The sequence below is a fragment of the Oryctolagus cuniculus genome, chromosome 8, assembly GCF_051225735.1.
Source record: "Oryctolagus cuniculus isolate XC-2025 breed Fujian yellow rabbit chromosome 8, ASM5122573v1, whole genome shotgun sequence".
In the NCBI taxonomy this organism is placed as follows: domain Eukaryota; kingdom Metazoa; phylum Chordata; class Mammalia; order Lagomorpha; family Leporidae; genus Oryctolagus; species Oryctolagus cuniculus.
In genome coordinates, this window is record NC_142874.1 from 141001 (window position 1) to 161522 (window position 20522).

At 41.1% G+C, this 20522-nt stretch overlaps 1 protein-coding gene across 14 annotated transcripts in view; it reads right to left on the reverse strand.

Annotated features, from left to right (window-relative positions):
- Positions 1-20522, reverse strand: part of LOC103346610 (zinc finger protein 39) — a 93832-nt gene that overhangs the window by 34471 nt on the left and 38839 nt on the right. For 9 of the 14 annotated variants that reach the window (XR_016211489.1, XR_016211488.1, XR_016211487.1 and 6 more), the window contains 3 exons: positions 19259-19385; positions 18928-19020; positions 13398-15875 (listed from right to left, as the gene is read on the reverse strand). Coding sequence is in view for 3 of the 14 variants with exons in the window: in XM_051839864.3 (XP_051695824.3) it covers positions 13987-15875; positions 18928-19020; positions 19259-19385 (2109 nt within the window). In the remaining 11 variants the exon portion in view is untranslated. Of the gene's footprint in view, positions 1-11200; positions 15876-16034; positions 18474-18927; positions 19021-19258; positions 19386-20522 lie in introns of those variants that run through there. The other 5 variants (XR_016211497.1, XM_089301814.1, XR_016211490.1 and 2 more) reach the window with 4 other exon arrangements.

The window sequence follows — 20522 nt, forward strand, 5'->3', positions numbered from 1 at the left end:
TAAAGTGGGTGAAGTAAAGTAGTGGCCAGCTGGTTGGCTGCTTCTTTATGATGTAATGTTCCCCTGTCCTTATCGTGCTGACAAGCTGTGTCTGTTTCTGGCAGAAGGTCTGGGCAGTTCCTCATGCTTAGTAGCATTAGCTCAAGTAACTCCATCTTGCTTTGATTTTTCTCTTTCTTTTTGGGCTAGTGGTGCTCTGTAACTCTTTTGGGACTCCTGTGGGATTCCCCACAATGTGCCAGCAGGAGTTGTTTTTTTTTTTTTTTTTTTGAAATTGGAGATATAGATTCGATGGGGATCTTTGAGAAGAGAAAGTGGGAAAGCCACACTCAATTGTTGCTGACTTCCCTTTGTCAACTCAATTCCTCTGTCTGAATCAATGTTATACCTCCCACATAGTGATTAGCGCTTGTAATTTCAAGCTGCTGATCAATGACCTGAGTACTAATATATATTTTGTGTTAAATCTACAAAAATGTATATAATATAGCTGCTGTGATAAACATAGAGTAATAATCAGAGTGGAATTGACTTAGGATCTTACAAAAATTAAGTCAATCTTGTAATAATCATTAATGAAAATATATACATTCATGCATCTCGTGTCTGATTATGTTTAGTTCTATATTAATTCATTTAATATTCTTTAGAAACAGACATAGATAAGATAAATATCACTTTCCTCTTCACCACCCACAGAAAACCTGCTCCCTGAGTTAATCATTCTATTAAGTTTAATTTTCTCAAGCATTTTTAGCCATGTCTACATATAGAATGCATAACAAAGATGAAATTCTCATTTTATGCATACTTGATTTTGGAATACTAGTGTATAAAGTGTTACATGAATTCAAATAATTAAATGTACATGTTTTAAAATTATCTGAAATATAAAATTTTAATTACTTATGGAGATATTATTTTCACTTAATTATCATGTAATTTTTCCATTCAGAGTGTACAATTGAGTGGTTTTAACAGATATATGGAATCATGATGGCTGTCAATTTAGAACACATTTACCACTTCAGCTACAAACTCAGTACCCTATAACTGTTCCTTAATGATGGCTTCATTCCTCCAACCCGAACTCAACACAAATCTACTTAGTTTTTTCAGATTTTTATACTGTGAACATCCCATATGATGGATGCAGGTTTCCAAGAGTTCTCATGCCCAATGTGGAGCCCATCCACAAGTTGGGCCCGGGGCCCGCCTCACAATTGCACTCACCCAGTGCATAGGAACAGCAACAGGTCCATGGAAAGGAGGAGAAATAGTGATGATTTCTCACATCCAAGGTATCCAGTCAACTGCCAGAAAGGAAAACTTCCCATTCTTGGCTTCACACAATTGGACTGCAGTTTACTGACAAAGATTCAGGAAAGGAGAGGGAAAGAGAACATCTAAATTCAAATATCATTGAATTTCCATGCTGTTACTTAATCTTAGCAGATTTTAAAAAAAAGATTTATTTATTTTGAAATGCAAAGTTACAGAAAGTCAGAGACAGAGAGAGAGAGAGAGAGAGAGAGAGAGAGAGAAAGTCTTCCATCCACTCATTCACTCCCCAGATGGCTGCAACTACCAGACATGCACTGATCCAAAGCCAGAAGGCAGGAGCTTCTTTCGAGTCTCCCAAGTGAGTTCAGGGGCCCAAAGACTTGGGCCATCCTCTACTGCTCCCCCAGACCATAGCAGAGAGCTGGATCAGAAGTGGAGCTTTACCCAATATGCCACAGCACCAGCCTCAATCTTAGTAGATTTTAGCAGTTAGGTTTTCATTCACGGCTATCTTTGAGACCATTTAAAGAGCATTTAGAGGGTTGGATTTCTGTTTTATATTTAAGGAATTTTCACCAATTTTAGAATAAAGAATAAAGAATAAAGAAATTATGGGATATGTACTCTTTAGAATACTATACCGCAGTAAGAATCAACGAAATCCAGTCATTTGCAACAAAATGGAGGAATCTGGAACACATCATGCTGAGTGAAATAAGCCAGTCCCAAAGGGACAAATACCATATGTTCTCCCTGATCGGTGACGACTGACTGAACACCAAGAGGGAAACCTGTTGGAGTGAGGTGGACACTATGGGAAACGGTGGCTTGATCAGCATAGCCCTGACTGTTAATGAACAACTTAATACATTATCCCTCTTAGTAGTTTTTTTTATCTGTTCTACTTAATATGACTGGTTTAATTCTGTAATTATCACACAGTTATTCTTAAGTGTTGAAAATTAACTAAAATGTGATCCCTGTTGAACATGGGAGTGGGAATGGGAGAGGGAAGGGGATGTATAATTTGGGACATGCTCAGGCTGACTTGCCCCAAGTGGTGGAGTTGGAAGCATACCAGGGGATTCCAATTCAATCCCATCGAGGTGGCATGTACCAATGCCATCTCACTGTTCCAGGTGATCAGTTTCAGTTCACAGTTGGTCATGGTGGAGGGACTGGGAGTCAAAGGGAGCACATAGACAAGTCTAGTACCTGCTAACGCTAACCAATGCAGTAAATAAAGGGGAGAGTGATCCAACATGGGAAGTGAGATACTCAGCAGACTCATAGAATGGCAGATGTCCTAAATAGCACTCTGGCCTCAGAATCAGCCCTAAAGGCATTCAGAGCTGGCTGAAAAGCTCATGAGAGTATTTCAGGCATGGAAAGCCAAGACACTCTGGCAAAAGATCTCTGCGAGTGAGATCCCAGTGGAAAGAACAGGTCTTCAAAGAAGGAGGTACCTTTCTCTGAAGGGAGGAGAGAACCTCCACTTTGACTATGACCTTGTCTAAACAAGATAAGAGTCGGAGAACTCAGAGGGCTTCCATAGCCTTGGAAACTCATGACTGGAGCATAGGGAGATTACTGAGGCCATAGACAGGAGTGTCAATTGGTAAAGTCAACAACAGGAGTCACTGTGCACTTACTCCTCATGTAGGATCTCTATCCTTAATGTGCTGTACATTGAGATTTAATGCTATAACGAGTACTCAAACAATATATTTCACTTTGTGTTTCTATGGGGGTGCAAACTGTTGAAATCCTTACTTAATGCATACTAAACTGATCCTCTGTAAAAAAAAAAAAAAAGAAATTATCAATTCCCAACTTGACTCTCACTGGGATTAAACATGACAATAGGTCTGCTCTGATTTCATCATCATTTTAAAAAAAATCATCTATTATTTTTCACTTTATGTTTCTGTGTGGGAGCAAACTGTTGAAATCCATACTTGATGTATACTAAGCTTATCTTCTGTATATTAAGATAATCGAAAATGAATCTTGATGTGAATGGAAGGGGAGAGGGAGTGGGAAAGGGGAGGGTTGTGGGTGGGAAGGACGGTATGGGGGGGAAACCATTGTAATCCGTAAGTCGTACTTTGGAAATTTATATTCATTAAATAAAAGTTTAAAAATAAAAAAAGAATAATGTAGGTCTATATAACTACTTGCTGTCCTATAAGAAATCTTTATAAAGATCTTTCAATTGTAATGAATAAATGCTCAGTAATTCATGAATTACTTGTAATTGTCATACAGTAATGACACATTAACTCTGACAAACAATTAACATCATCAATCAATTGTCAATATCCTGAGAGTCACATTGTTATTGACATTCTTTGGAGGCTTTGAGGAAGCCAAGGTGTCATATGTGTTGTTATAATTTAGCAACTAAAAAATTCTAGAGGCCAGAACTCTGGTGTAGCAGGTAAAGCTGCCGCTGTGGTGCTGGCATCCCATGTGGGTGCCAGTTTGATTCCTGGCTGCTCCACTTCCAATCCAGCTCTCTGCTATGGCCTCAGAAAGCAGTGGAAGGTGGCCCAGGTCCTTGGACCCCTGCACCCACGTGGGAGACCTGGAGGAAGCTCCTGGCTCCTGGCTTTGGATCGGCACAGCTCCGGCCATTGCAGACAGTTGGGGAGTGAACCAGCAGATGAAAGACCTCTCTCTCTCTCTGCCTCCCCTTCTCTCTCTGTGTAACTCTGACTTTCAAATAAAAAATACATCTTTAGAAAAAAATTCTGTACTAGTCACCCCAAGTTCATTGAATTAGTAAAATTCATTCAAGAATTTAAAACAACTTTGACAATAATTTTGAAAACTTCAGATCATATGCAAAATTTCAAGAAATTGAAAATTCATTGATAATGAAGTATGCACTTAATTTAGTAGGTAATGAAAAGATAAATGAGAGAATATGCCAAAATTTTAGTTGCATCAATAGATTATGCCTTTTTGGATTTTTTTTTCCTATGTGTCCTATAATCCTAATGGCTAATTTAGAGCAACAAGTTAAAAATTGCAAGGTCTTTAAGAAAACATCTCTCATGTAGACTAGTCTGTATTGATGTAAGGCATGATTTCTAGAAATCATGTATTAGAAATCATGTATTCTAATGTTTACTTTTTAGAAAAAATGAATGGTGGATGTCATATATATGTGTAACTGCAGATTTTATTACCATTTTTCTACTTCTCATCACAGTTAATTGTTCCCTAATTTCATCATATCATATACTATATTGATTTTACCTGTACAAAGCACTTAGACATCCCATACTGGTTTTTATATGTGTATACAAGTGTAAGTGTCTGTGTGTATGTGTGTTCATGCAGGTGCCCATATAAGACAGCTATTGTATTGAAAATGCTGTGAGGAGCCCTACTTCTAATTCAAATAATCAGTCCTCCTTAGAACTGCCTGACTCTGAGGCAAAGCACTGGGTCCCTTTTCATTGTTCTGGGCTGAATTGTTTGTCCTCAAAATTCATATCTTTTTTTTTTTTAATTTTTTTGACAGGCAGAGTGGACAGTGAGAGAGAGACAGAGAGAAAGGTCTTCCTTTGCCATTGGTTCACCCTCCAATGGCCGCCATGACTGGCGTGCTGTGGCCGGCACATCACACTGATCCAAAGCCAGGAGCCAGGTGCTTCTCCTGGTCTCCAATGCGGGTGCAGGGCCCAAGGACTTGAGCCATCCTCCACTGCACTCCTGGGCCACAGCAGAGAGCTGGCTTGGAAGAGGGGCAACTGGGACAGAATCTGGTGCCCTGACCAGGACTAGAACCTGGTGTGCCAGTGCCACAGGTGGAGGATTAGCTTATTGAGCTGCGGCACCAGCCAAAATTCATATCTTGAAACACTAATCCCGGGGGCCAGCACCATGGCACAGGTTAATCCTCTGCCTGTGGCACCGGCATCCCATATGGGCACCAGTTCTAGTCCTGGCTGCTCCTCTTCTGATCCAGCTCTCTGCTATGGCCTGGGATAGCAGTGGAGGATGGCCCAAGTCCTTGAGCCCCTGCACCTGCATGGGAAACCAGGAAGAAGTACCTGGCTCTTGGCTTCAGATCGGTGCAGCTCTGGTTATTAAAAAAAAAAAAAAAAAAAAAGAAACACTAATCCCAAATTAAACTATTTACCAATAAAACAATTACATACGTAATTAAATTATAATGGTATCATGGAGTGAATCCCTAATCCAAATGAGTGGGATCTTTATAAGGCACTAGGGATGCACAAAAACAGAGGAAGTACCATGCAAACACAAAGCAAAATGGTGGCTGATTAGAAATCAGGTAAAGAGGACCCAGAGGAAATCAAGTCTATATTTTGGACTTGGAATTCCAATGTAAAAAACTATGAGAGATTATCCCAACCAGGGCAATATATTATGGAGACTAAGGCAAAATGGTACATTCTCACTTATGCATGCGTTAGGTGCAGAGCACTGAACATCTACACAGCAGGGTATAAGAAAGAAACACAATTTGAAACCTGTGGCTTTAGGTGCCTAAATCAAAACCAAGGGGAAAAAAAGGAAAGAAAAGAAAAAAATCAAAAGATTTAAAAAAAAAATCACAGCTGATATTGTGGTACACTAGGTTAACAACTCTTCTGATGTTGGCATCTCATACCAGAATACCAGTTAAGTCCCACCTACAATGTTTATAATTCAGTCCCTGCTTATGTGACTAAAAAGCAGTAAGAATGGCCCAAGTTCTTGGTCCAATGCCAACCATGTAGTAGACTTTAATGGGGTTCCAGACTCCCGGACATGGCATGGTTTAGCCCTGGCCATGTGGCCACTTTAGGAGTGAATATGCCATAAAGATTTCTATATATCTCTATCTCTTCCATGTAGTCACTGTGACTTCCAAATTAAGAAAATTTCTTATAAACCAAAAACTGTTCAGGCAAAAATAAACTAGAAATAGGAAGAAAACACAAAAAAGAATAAATTAGCTGTGTACATATACATGTACATGTGTATATATATATAATTTTATTTTTTGACAGGCAGAGTTAGTGAGAGAGAGACAGAGAAAAAGGTCCTCCCTTCCATTGGTTCAACCTCCAAATGGCCACCATGGCCAGCACGCTGTGGCTGGCGCGCCATGCCAGTCCGAGGCCAGGAGCCAGGTGCTTTCTCCTGGTCTCCCATGAGGGCGCAAGGCCCAAGGACTTGGGCCATCCTCCACTGCCTTCCCAGGCTGCAGTAGAGAGCTGGACTGGAAGAAGAGCAACCTGAAACAGTTAGAAATCTAAAATTTCTTTTAGATAAACATAAAAATGACACTAATTGAATTGTGTGTTCCTACAACATAAGTTCTAAATTACCTTTCACAGCTCCTAAAAAGCCACATATCTACAGATTTATGGGTGTAATGAATGGGGTGGGTGAAATCAGAATCTTACCTAGGCATTACAATAAATTTAGAGGGGCCAGCGCTGTGGTGAAGTGGGTTACTGCCCTGGCCTGAAGCGCCAGCATTCCATATCGGTGCCGGTTTGAGACCTGGCTGCTCAACTTCGGATCCAGCTCTCTGCTATGGCCTGGGAAAGCAGTAGAAGATGGCCCAGTCCTTGGGCCCCTGCACCCATGTGGGAGACCTGGAAGAAGCTCCTGGCACCTGGCTTTGGATTGGTGCAGCTCCGGCCATTGCGGCCAAATGGAGAGTGAACCATCAGATGGAAGACCTCTCTCTCTCTCTCTCTCTCTCCCTCTGCCTCTTCTCTCTCTGTGTAACTCTGACTTTCAAATAAACAAATAAAAATTCTTTAAAAAAATAAATTTAGAGAGCCACTTGTAATCTTAAGAAAATTAATAAATATAAAACAAGGACATTACTTGGTCAGTTCACTTTAACACTGCTTCAATTTTCCACAGTTCAATGTGACCAAATATCCCATTGGTGGCTGAGACTGCAACTGCATGAGTAATAAATCTAAAGCAATTTTTGGAGGTGACATATTGGCTAGATAAAATGGGACCCTATAAAGCCCAAATTAAGTTAAATAAAATGAGCCAATATAAAAAAATCAAATCATTCAAATGAAATGTATTACATGGGGACAGTGTTATGGCGTAGAGGATTAAACCACCATCTGCAGCACCACCATCCCATATATGTGCCAGTTCAAGACCTGGCTCCTCCTCTTCCAACTGAGCTCCTTGCTAATGTGTCTGAGAAAGCAGTGAAACATGGCCCAAGTACTTGAGCCCCTGTACGCATTTGAGAGACCCCTGTGAGGCTCCATTTCTCTAGTTTTGGTCCAGACCAGCCATGGCCACTACAGCATTTGGGGAGTAAATCAGAGCATAAAAGGTCTCTGTTCTTCTCTCTATGAAACTCTGTCTTTCAAATAAAGACATCTTTTTAAAAAAGAAATGCATTAGGGGCTGGCACTGTGGCATAGCATGTAAAGCTGCCACCTGTGGTGCCGGCATCCCATATTGTGCCAGTTTGAGTCCCAGCTGTTCCACTTTCCATCCAGATCTCTGCTATGGCCTGGGAGGAAAACAGAAGATGACCCAAGTCATTGGGCTCCTGCACCCATGTGGGAGACCTGAAGGAACCTCCTGGCTCCTGGCTTTGGATGGGCACAGCTCCAGCTGTTGCAGCTGTCTAGGGAGTGAACCAGTGAGTGGAAGACCTCTCTCTCTCTCTCTCTGCCTATCTGTAATTCTGCCTTTCAAATTAATAAATAAATATTTTTTTAAAAAAGAAACAATTGGGCCAGTGCCGCAGCTCACTAGGCTAATCATCCACCTGAATGCCGGCACCCCATGTTGTAGTCCCAGTCAGGGTACTGGATTCTGTCCCGGTTGCTCCTCTTCCAGTCCAGCTCTCTGTTGTGGCCCAGGAAGGCAGTGGAGGATGGCCCAGGTCCTTGGGCCCGGCACCCGCATGGGAGACCAGAAAAAAAGCACCTGGATCTGGGCTTCAGATCAGCATGGTGTGCCAGCCACAGCATCAATAGGGGGGTGAACCAACGGAAAAGGAAGACCTTTCTCATACTACAGGGCAGTTATAACCAAAACAGCCTGATACTAGTAAAAAAAAAAAAAAAAAAAAAAAAAAAAAAAAAAAAAGAAAAGAAACATAAACTGGTGGAAAAGAATAGAAATTCCAGAAATAAAGTCATACATCTACAACCAACTTAGCTTTGATAAAGGAGCTAAAATCAATTCCTGGAGCAAAGACAACCTCTTCAACAAACGGTGCTGGGAAAACTGAATCTCTACAGGCAGAAATATAAAACTGCATGCCTACATTACACCTTACACAAAATCCACTCAAAATAGATCAAAGGCCTTACTCTACAACCCAATAGCATCAAATTACTAGAGAACATTGAGAAAACCTGCAAGGCATGAGCATAGGCCAAAACTTCTTGGAAAATAACCCAGAAGCACAGGCAGTCAAAGCCAAAATTGACAAATGGGATTACTTCAGACTGAGAAGCTTCTGCAGTGTGCAAAACAAACACTGAGCAGAGTGAAAAGGAAACCTACAGAATGGGAGAAAATATTTTCAAACTATGCAACCGATAAAGGATTAATATCCAGAATCCATGAAGAGCTCAAGACCCTCAACAATAACAAACTAAACAATCCAGTTAGGAAATGTACAAAGTACCTAAACAAAAATTTTTCAAGGGAGAAAATTCAAATGATCAGCAGACATATAAAAACTGCTCAAGATCACTAGGCATCAAGAAATGAAAATCAAAACTACCATGATGTTTTTATCTCACCTCAGATAGAATGGCTCTCTACTAAAATCAACAAATAACAAATATTGGCTTGAATGTGAGGAGAAAGGTACCTCATTCCACTGTTGGTGGGAATTTAAACTGGTTCAGTCACTGTTGAAAACAATATGGAGATACTTCAGAAATCTGAATATAAAACTACAATACAACCCTGCCCTTCCACTCCTGGTTATTTACCCAAAAGAAATCAGCATATGAAAGTGATCTGAAACCCCAGGTTTATTGTAACCCAATTCACAATAGCTAAGACATGGAATCAATCCAGATGTCTACCATCTGATGACTGGATAAAAAAATTCTGGTATATGCATATTATGAATTATCACATGGTGATAAAAAATGAAAGCCTGTTGTTGTTTGCAACAAAAAGGATGCAATTGTAAATGATTGTATTTAGTGAAATAAGCCAGTCCCCAAACCAGAAGTGCCACATATTCTTCCTGATCTGTGTTCATTAATAGAGAACCTAAAAGGTAATCTATAGAAGTGAAATTGACCCTTTAAAATGTGAGGATTTGGGGGGCTGGAACTGTGCTGTAGTGGGTAAAGCTGCCACCTGCAGTGCCTGCATCCCATATGGGCCCCAGTTTGAGTCCCAGCTGCTCCACTTTCTATCCAGCTCTCTGCTATGGCCTGAGAAAGCAGTAGATGATCACCCAAGTCCTTGGGCCCCTGCACCCATGTGAGAGACATGGAAGAAACTCCTGGCTCCTGGCTCAGGATCAGCACAGCTCCAGCCATTGTAACCAATTGAGGAGTAAACAAACAGATGGAAGACCCTTCTCTCTCTGCCTTTCCTTCTCTGTGTAACTCTTTCAAGTAAAATAAATCTTTTAAAAAATTTAAAAATGTGATGGTTTTTAATAGTCCTTGTCTTGATGAATAATTTTTCATACAATTTGATGAACACTTTATTTAGTCTGGGTTAATTTGATAAGCATTAATTAGACTAAAAACAGACTTTTATAAAAAATAACAATGAGAAAAGAATAAAGTGGAGGAAGAAGTGTGAGAGCATAAGTAGGAAGAAGGATAGGGTGGAAAGTATCACTATATTCCTGAATCTTTATGTATGAAGTACATGAAATTTGTATACCTTAAATTAAATTTAAAAAAGAAACACTGAAAAAATTCTATTTGTGGTTCTCTTTTATATTTTATCATAAATATTCTATGCGCCTAGATACTTAAAGTATGGTATAAATCCATACTAGTATTCAAGCCACTTAAATATCCAAAAGTTCTAGTCAAAATCTGATATAAAAATTTCAATGTTTAAATTTCAGTAAACTTTTTTTTCAGAAAAAGATGTGTTTATTTGAAAAGCAGAGTTACAAAGAGGCAGAAGCAGAGGCAGAAAGAGAAACACAGAGAGAGAGAGAGGTCTTCAATCCATTGGTTTATTCCCCAAATGGCTGCAATGGCCAGAGCTGGGCCTATCCAAAGCCAGGATTCAGGAGCTTCTTCCAGGTCTCCCTCATGGGTGCAAGGGGCCTAAGAACTTGGGCCATCTTCTATTGCTTTACCAGGCCATAGCACAAAGTTGAATAAGTGGAGCAGCTGGGATTCAAACTGGTGCCCATATGGGATGCCAACACTGCAGCTGGCAGCTTTACTCGCCTACACAACAGCGCCAGCCCCAATAAACCTTTTTCAATGCTGTATTTATTCAATATTTAGCTTCCATATTTATGGTTGTACATTGCCATTCCTGACAAGCCACAGTTGACCTCACACAAAGTGTCTTCTCCCTTGGAAACTTATGGCTGAGCCACAATATACATACCCTTATCATCACAGGGACAAATACATAAGAAACCATGAACAGATCCTTTATCCAAAGAACAGGAATAAGCTAAACTATAGAATCTTTAGCTGTTTTTAAATTTTGACGGCAGACACTCAGAGGCAGGAAATGATCTACTACTTGTCTAATTCTTAAAGTTTCCCAACAGCTGGACCACGACGGATTAAAACCAGGAGGTGAAAATTGAGTCTAGGTTTCCATTTGAATGGCAAGATCCAAATATTTGAACCATCACCTGCAGCCTCCCAGTATGTGCATTAGCAGGATGCTAGAATCAGAAGTGGAACTGGACAGAAATCTCCATATTCATACTAGAGTGTGGACATCCCAAGTGCTTTATTAAGCATTGCACCAAAGACCTTTTCCCAAATCAATTAACTTGAAACATAAATGCATAATATAAAGCTTGTTCACAATTTTCCATTCATTCACTCTTGTGACCAACTGTGTTTCTACTGAGTGGACCTCTATGATCTGTTCTTCATTGACTGGCACATTTTAGTATAACAAACATACAAAGCTGTTTTCTTAATTTGTATTGAATATTCCAGTCTCTCTTACTGCTTACTCAAGTTAACAAGGTTATGAAAAGATCAGAGAAAATATCCAGTGATACACAATGGCCTCAGATTCCAAATCTCAGGAGATCAGTTGACAGCAGTATCTTGGCACCACATAGTTCAATATATAGACCAGCTGGCTCACATTAGCCACCTAGTCAGCAGCACTTTCTTCTGTGAATTTGCTCCCCCTTCTCATGTTTTTTATGCCTTCACTCTTTCTTTGGCCTCAAGTCCTAAACAAATCACTCATGTGCTACAGTCTCAGTCCTGTTATGGAGGAAAAGAAAAATAAGATGGAAAGAAATCCAACCAGATCAAAACATCCCTGTCGCTCCCCCTCTTCGTGGAGGAACGACACTAAAGCCTGCCTAGGCTTCATATCCGAGTCACGGCACCATTATGTCGCTCCCCGTCTTCGTGGAGGAACGACACAGGACCCTGCGCTGTTCTTTCGTCTGCTCGGCCGTCCCCGGGTTTGCTGCTGGTTCTTCCCGGGTTGGCTACCGTCCCTTCCACCTCCGTGGAAGGGCGGTTCCCCCTGCCACATTCCCCACTTCCGCGGGGGAGCGGCACACTGCTGGCCGGCTCTCTCGGGGGCTGCACAGGTGTTCCCCTTAGATGTTCCCCTTAGATGTTCCTGGTGCATGCCGTCTCTCTCCTCCTTTATAGTCCTCCTCCGCCAATCCTAACTCGGCTGCCCACACGCCGAGTACGCTGCTCTCCTCCAATCAGGAGCAAGTCCTGCTGCCTATTGGTTGAACTGGAGGCAGCTGTGCAGAAGCCGTCTCTCCCCTCTCAGTGCCATATTGTGGGAGAGCAGATGCATAGAATAAGTCCCAATTCCAGTAACTCAGTCCAGTCCGGGTTGCTCCCCACACATCCCCTATTCAGATCAAGTCCTATATAATTACAGAAAGCCCATACAGAAAACCAGCAACTCTTTCAGAATAGAGGAAAACAATACTAAGCCAGAAAATGCACAATTTCCCAGAATCAGAGATCATGGCAGCATCAGTCATCAAATTAACCAGTGCCTCACTCAATGAAAGCCATAATCCATGGAGGAATCAAACACCAAAATTAAAATTCTGAGATAGTAGAGGATTTCTGAAAATAACTGTCCTCTTCCTGCCACTCAGGTTTATTTGTAAATGGATTGTATGCCAATGAGCTTTAGAATATAGAAATATGTTGAGGCATTAGTGATTAAAAACATTGGAAAAATACACACACACTGTGGGGAGCAGCTGAGACTAGACTAAGTTACTGGAATTAAGACTTATTCTATGCATCTGCTCTCCCACAATATGGCGCTGGGGAGGAGTAAACTTCTACGCAGCTGCCTCTCGCCAATTTGACTGATGAGCTGCAGGAGCTGATCCTGCTGCTGATTGGAGGAGAGCAGTGTGTTTGGCGTGTGGGCAGCAGAGTTGGGATTGGTGGAAGAGGACTATAAAGGAGGAGAGAGACAACATGCACGAGGAACATCTGAAGGAACACCTGAGCAGCCCCCAAGAGAGCCGGCCGGCGGTGTGCCGCTCCTCCGCGGAAGCGGGGAAAGTGGCAGGGGGTGCCACCCCTCCACAGAGGTGGAGGGGTCAGCAGCCAACCCAGGAAGGACCAGCAGCAAACCTGGGAAGGGCCGAGCAGACAAAAGAACAGCGCAGGGTCCAGTGTCGTTCCTCCGCGAAGAGGGGGAGCGACAACACACAAAAAGCATTCCACATAGACTTAAGAAATGGCTTCTAAAGGTGCACCACATCATGTATTTTCCAACATTGATGTTGTTAAGGAAAGAATTGCCATATATTAATACTTAGATCTGTATCAGGAAGCTACCTGATCAATCTGTTGTTGATCCTACTAGCACTCTGCCCATCTTCCCGGATCAGATCATTATTTTGACATCTACCACCAGAGATTGTGCTCATCTATTTAATACACTTCAGTTACCTCCAGAATTTGAGCAGCATTCATGAAATTTCTCCGCTCTGTGAATTCTGATAGATTATTAGCTGTGGCTTATGGCCAAAGGCTTTTCAGAGTCATTATATTCATAAAGCTTCTCTCATGTGAATTCTTTCATGTAATATGAGGTTTGACTTCTGGCCAAAGGCTTTTCCAGTTTCTGGGTTCATGAGGTTTCTCCCTGTGTGAATTCTCCAATGTGTCATGAGTTATGATTTATAGCAAAAGGATTTTCCATAGTCATTGCATTCATAAGATTTCTTCCTGTGTGAATTCTGTGATGGATTATGAGATGTGACTTATGGCCAAAGACTTTCCCACACTATAACATTCATAAAGTTTCTCCCCTGTGTGAATTCTCTGGTGTTTCATGAGTTGTGATTTATAACAAAAGGATTTTCTAGTCATTACACGAATGATTGTCTGCTGTGTGTGAATTCTCCGATGCATTATGAGGTTTGACTTCTGGCCGAAGGCTTTTCTACAGTCATTATATTCATGAGACTTCTCCCCTATGTAAATTCTCTGATGCATTTTGAGTTGTGATTTATGGCCAAAGGCCTTTTCACAGTCATCACATAAATAATTTCTCCCTTGTGTGAATTTTCTGATGCCTTATGAGCTGTGGCTTGAGGCCAAAGGCTTTTCCACAGACATTACATTCATAAGGTTTTTCCCCTGTGTGAATTCTCTGATGTTTGCTGAGGACTGACTTAAAGCCAAAGGCTTTTCCACAGTCATTACATTCATAAGGTTTCTCCCCTGTGTGAATTCTCTGGTGTGCAATGAGATGTGATTTAGAGCAAAAGGCTTTCCCACAGTCATTACATTCATAAGGTTTCTCCCCTGTGTGAATTCTCCAATGTTTGCTGAGGGCTGATGTACAGCCAAAGGCTTTCCCACAGTCATTACATTCATAAGGTTTCTCCCCTGTGTGAATTCTCTGGTGTGTAATGAGATGTGATTTAGAACAAAAGGATTTTCTACAGTCATTACATTCATAAGGTTTCTCCCCTGTGTGAATTTTCTGATGTGCAATGAGATATGATTTAGAGCAAAAGGATTTTCCACAGTCATTACATTCATAAGGTTTCTCCCCTGTGTGAATTCTCTGATGTCTACTGAGGGCTGACTTACAGCCAAAGGCTTTTCCACAGTCATGACATTCATAAGGTTTCTCCCCTGTGTGAATTCTCTGATGTTTGCTGAGAACTGACTTAAAGCCAAAGGCTTTTCCACAGTCATTACATTTATAAAGTTTCTCTCCTGTGTGAATTCTCTGGTGTGCAATAAGATATGATTTAGAACAAAAGGATTTTCTACAGTCATTACATTCATAAGGTTTCTCCCCTGTGTGAATTCTCTGATGAATTATGAGGCTTGACTTCCGGCCAAAGGCTTTCCCACAGTCATTACATTCGTAAGGTTTCTCCCCTGTGTGAGTTATCTGATGCATTCTGAGTTCTGACTTATTGCGAAAGGCATTTCCACAGTCATTACATTCATAAGGTTTCTCCCCTGTGTGAATTTTCTGATGCCTTATAAGGTGTGGCTTACGGCCAAAGGCTTTTCCACAGTCATGACATTCATAAGGTTTCTCCCCTGTGTGAATTCTCTGATGTGTTATGAAATATGATTTCTGGAAAATGGCTTTTCCATATTCTTTGCATTCATGTGGCCTCCTCTGCTTGTGAATTTTCTGATGTGTAATGAGATCTGACATCTGATAAGTGGGCTCTCCATATTCATTACACACATTGCGGTTTTCCTGTATGTGAGTACTGTAATGGATGTTGTGACAGCACTTAGAATCGAATGATTTTTCACAAGGTTTACATGCATAGGGTTTTTTCCCTGTATGTGGTCTCTGATTTATTGCAAGATGTGATTGGTAAGTGTTGGGATCCACATATCTAATATTTTCATATAATTTTTCTCTTGTGTGGGTTTCTTGATGCATACTAAGATTAGAATTTTTATAGGAAGTTTTTTTTATTTGAGTTGTCTTTTCAACAGTGACAGTTGATGTATTACAGGTTTCTTCCATATGAATCCTTTCAGATTTACAGAGTATATTCTCCCTTGTGAAGACTTTCTCTGGTCCAATATTTTCAAGTGGGTTCTTCACAGTCTGACTCTTGTGATGCTGACTAATAGGCTCACAGAACTGGAGTGAGTTCCCAGGTACCTTAGTGGCATCACATTTTTCACCAGCTTGTAGTTGATCAGGCCCACTGAGGGGATACACATTGTGATATCCATTGCATTCTTCAGGTTTCATTCTTAAATAGTTTCCCTTTTTGCTAATCAGATTTGGAACATGGCTTGAACTTAAATGAAGTTTTTTTCTTACTTCAACTCTCTTGAGAGTTGATGTTTTGTTATTTTTCATAACATGCTGACTCAGAATTTTGTCCTGATTTTCCTGATTTGTCCAAATCAGGTCATCCCTTTTCATGGCAACTGAAATGAGAAAAAAAAAAAAAAAAAAAAAAAACTACATCACAGAATCACATGTAACTGTTTCTCCTGGCATACTCATGTAAAGAAATGAAGTTACTTGTTAAACAAGTGGCATAAGATTTTATTAAAATAAGTGCAAGTTACTTAGTTATGCCATTATTTGTTTTTCTCCTTAACATATTAATATATTCAATTGTACCAATAGACTTACCAATTTTTACTCATGATCCTGTTTACTACCTGAATTTTTTTTTTTTTTTTGACAGGCAGAGTTAGACAGTGAGAAAGAGAGAGAGAGAAAGGTCTTCCTTCCATTGGTTCACCTCCCAAATGGCCGCTAGAGCTGGCACACTGCAACTGGCGCACCACACCAATCTGAAGCCATGAGCCAGGTGCTTCCTCCTGGTCTCCCATGCAGGTGCAGGGTCCAAGCACTTGGGTCATCCTCCACTGCCTTCCTGGGCCACAGCAGAGAGCTGGACTGGAAGAGGAGCAACTGGGACAGAAACAGTGCCCCAACCAGGACTAGAACCTGGGGTGCTGGCACCACAGGTGGAGGATTAGCCTAGTGAGCCATGGCACCAGCCTTACTACCTGAATTTTTAACAAGTATGGCAGAATGGCTTTTGTAGTCAGTTGTGTTAATACACTGCTTGGGATGCCTGCATAACAAAATGACAGTTTGAGCTGTGGCTACTCTGCTTCCAATATAGCTCTCTACTTATGTAAACTGGGAGGCAGCAAATGATGGATCATATGCTTAGGGCCCTGTAATACATCAAAGAAAACTAAATGGAATTCTAGACTTTGGGTTTCAGACTAGTAAGACCTAAGTTTTGCTGGCATTTGGAGAGTGAGCTAATAGATCTTCCCCTCTCACTGTCATTGCCTTTCACAAAGATGAAACGACTATAGAAGATTTTTTAAAAATGAACAAATATTTAGTAGAAATCTTCACCAATTCGCTAGCAGCCAATTATTCCCTGGTCTTTTTTTCCAGCATATTTTTATAACAAGTGTATGTTTTATGCTCTCTCTGATGTTTCAACCATAAATATGGGAAGGTTTTATTTGTTCATTTACTTGCAGATGGAGAAGAATGAAATGTGGGGCCAATGCTGTGGTGCAGCAAGTTAAAGCCCTGGCCTGCAGCACTGGCATCTGATATGAGTACCAGTTTGAGCCCTGGCTGCTCCACTTCTGACCCAGCTCTCTGCTGTGGCCTGAGAAAGCAGTAGAAGATGGCCCAGATCCTTGGCCCCTGCACCCATGTGAGAGAACTGGGAGAGATTCCTGGCTCCTGGCTTCAGATTGGCTCATCTCTGGCCATTTCACCTAATTAGGGAGTGAACCAGTGGATGGAAGACCTCTCTCTCTCTCTGACTCTCTCTCTCTGTAACTCTGTCTTTCAAATAATGAAATAAATCTTTAAAATAAATGAAAAGTGTCTATACTCTAGGCAGGACCACATTTGAGGAATAAGATTGAATCTATGATTTTCTCATATTCAATCTTCCCAGGGAAACAGCATTCATGGGATTTTTCAATTGAAAAATTCCACTTTTATTTGCATTCAGTGACAGCTTCCCCATATTCCTAAGGAAACCTGACATCTTCAGCTTCTCAGAACTACAACAGGTACAAAGTCCTAATATACTGCCTTGGGTATACACTCCCTACCAGTTTAATTTTTTATTTTTATTTTTTAAAGATTTATTTTATTTATTTGAAAGATATTGTTATGAAGAGAGGTAGAGACACAGAGAGATCTTGCATCCACTGGTTCACTCCCCAGTTGGCTCCAACAGCTGGAGCTGTGCTGATCCAAAGCAAGGAGCCAGGAGCTTCTGGGTCTCCTATGTGGGTGCAGGGACCCAAGGATGTGAGCCATCTTCTACTGTTATCCAGGCCATAGCAAAGAGCTGGATCAGAAGAGGAGCAGCCAGGACAAGAACTGGCACCATATGGGATGCCGGCACTTCAGGCCAGTGCTTTAACCTGCTGTGCCACGGCGCCGGCTCCTCTACCAGTTTAAAGAGTCTGTTTCTGCAATCCAGGATATGTTGACCTTCTTTGAAAAGTGTTTTATATGTCATTCTGAAATCACCAGCCCCTTTTATCTCTTCTCAATTCTTCTATAAACACTAATCTGTGACAATTTGTGATTCTGAAGGCTTTTGAATAGTTGTCTCCTATTTTCACAGAAAACTCCATTTTCTGTGCCTTTCTTTTCTTTTTGTTTGTTTTTAAGTGATACTGAAAAATAAGAGAAAATTCATACTTCAAACTCCACTCTTTAACAAATCTGAGCCACTCAACATAAACCCATGAGGTTACTTGACCTTGGGTCTCAGAATCTCATCACTTTCATAGTGAGTCTAGGATCACTTATTCTCATGTTCCTATACAAGTTCCTGCTTAACTTCATGATTTCTGATGCCACAGCAGGGAGGTGTACTTCCGGCCATCTCTTACTATTTACTTATTTACTTACCTGAAAGTCAGAGAGACAGAGAATGAGACACAAAGAGAGAATGAAACAGAGGGTTGCCAGCCACAGGATCACTCTTCAAATGTTTCCAGCAACATATAATTTTCCTATTTATTTGACAGGCACAAAGAATGGGAAAAAAGGAGAGAGAGAAAGAAACAAAGAAATGGAGAGTCCACATTTATTGGTTTAGTCCTAAGATGCTTAAAATAGCAAGTTCTGTTTCTGGCCAAAACCATGAGTAGGAAATCAATCTGAGCAATGAGTAAGAAACAAGTTTTTATAAGTTTTCAAATTAACAAGGAAGGAAAGATATAAAAGTGTAGAGAATGACAAGTTAGAATTTGGGGACTGTATCTAACCTAGATATTCACCAAGAATAAAAGAATTAGAGATAGAAATAGAATAGATACTCTAGATATTCTAGAATGCATGTGTCTGATGCACAAAACCAGCTGTCCTCAGGAGTAAGACTTGGGAAAAATTCATGGAAACAGCACCAGTCAACATCTGCTGCACTCTTTCTGCCTTGGCCTCCCTGCCCACTATGTGCAGACTGACCTGGAAGGCTCTGATTCAGGCATTCTTCCACCATCCATGGCTCTGCTCCTCGCTCCAACTTGAAGATCAAGTCAGGTTTGGTAGTGCAGTGCCCTATTAATGGAAACAATGTAAGACTGTGAAATCACTATCTTGGGTTATTTAAAGGACTACAGCTTGGTTCATGAGCTATGCAACAAATGTTCCAATTTGAAACCTTTCTTAGATGGTAGACATTCATATTACTCATGGACTCAAATTCTATACCTGCCCATCACTGAACTTCATAAAGTGTTCATTTGTTTGTCAAATAGCAAGAAACTATTACCATTGAGTGATGGCTGTCACTCACCCAAGGAGAAGAGGCTGCTATAGGTCTCCAACATCACATCCCTGTACAGGATTTTCTGAGCATTGTTCATTTTCTGCCATTCCTCCCAGCTAAAGTACACAGCCAGGTCTTCAAATGCTATCATCACCTGTAATTGAAGACTTCTGGTCAACATCTCAACTCTGTCACAAAACAGACTTTCAGTTGTGTATCTTGTATACAGGTATGAAGGAAGAAGGAATAATATGATTTCATTTTAGACTTGTTGAGCATTTGGACAGTAACAGAGAGGCATTTGACAGGGAGTCAACCTATGGTCTAAAGGCAGTGAAAAATGCCCAAGCTAGAGGGAAATAGGAGTTTCAGATCACAAAGGACCATGTCTGTCAAAGGGAATTGCACAGCAGCCCAAAAGGGGGACAATATTGACTCTTGAATGAGCTATGTTAAGGAGAATATAGAAGTGTTCAAGGAAAAAGTCTAGAAATCATCTATGATGGGAATGAACAGAGAAGAATTTCCAGGAAACCACAGTCACTTGAAATATGGCAGAGAAAAAATAATTTAAGAGAGGGCAAGCATTTAGCTTCGTGTTTTTTATGGCAACCAAGATACTCTACCTCAGAGTGCCCAGGTTGGATTTCCAGTGCCAGCTCTAGTTTCCAGCTCCCAGCTAATGCAGATCTGGTGAAGCAATGGTGATGCTACCAATGAGGGAGGACTAGACTCCATTCCTGACTCCTGGCTTCAGTCTTGCCCTACTTCTGGTTGGTATGGTTATTTATGGAGTAAACAAATGCATGAGAGCTATTTATCTCTCTTAGGCTCCATCAACTTCTTTCTCTATCAAGCTCATAAATATTTTTAAATAAGAGAGAAGATTCAAGTAAGACATAGGACAGAAAATAGCTTTTGGCTTTGTCTCTGATTATTCTACTGAGAAACATTTGAAGAAATGAAAATACATTATAGCACTGATGGAGACTGTGGACTCAAAAGGTTTCCATAGCCTTGGCAGTTCATGTCAAGAGCCTCAGGTGTTGGCTGGTGCTGTGGCTCAATAGGCTAAGCCTCCACCTTGTGGTGCTGGCACACCAGGTTCTAGTCCCAGTCGGGGCACCAGATTCTGTCCTGGTTGCCCCTCTTCCAGGCCAGCTCTCTGCTATGGCCCAGGAGTGCAGTGGAGGATGGCCCAGGTCCTTGGGCCCTGCACCCACATGGGAGACCAGGAGAAGCACCTGGCTCCTGGCTTCAGATCAGCATGATGCACCAGCCACAGCACTCC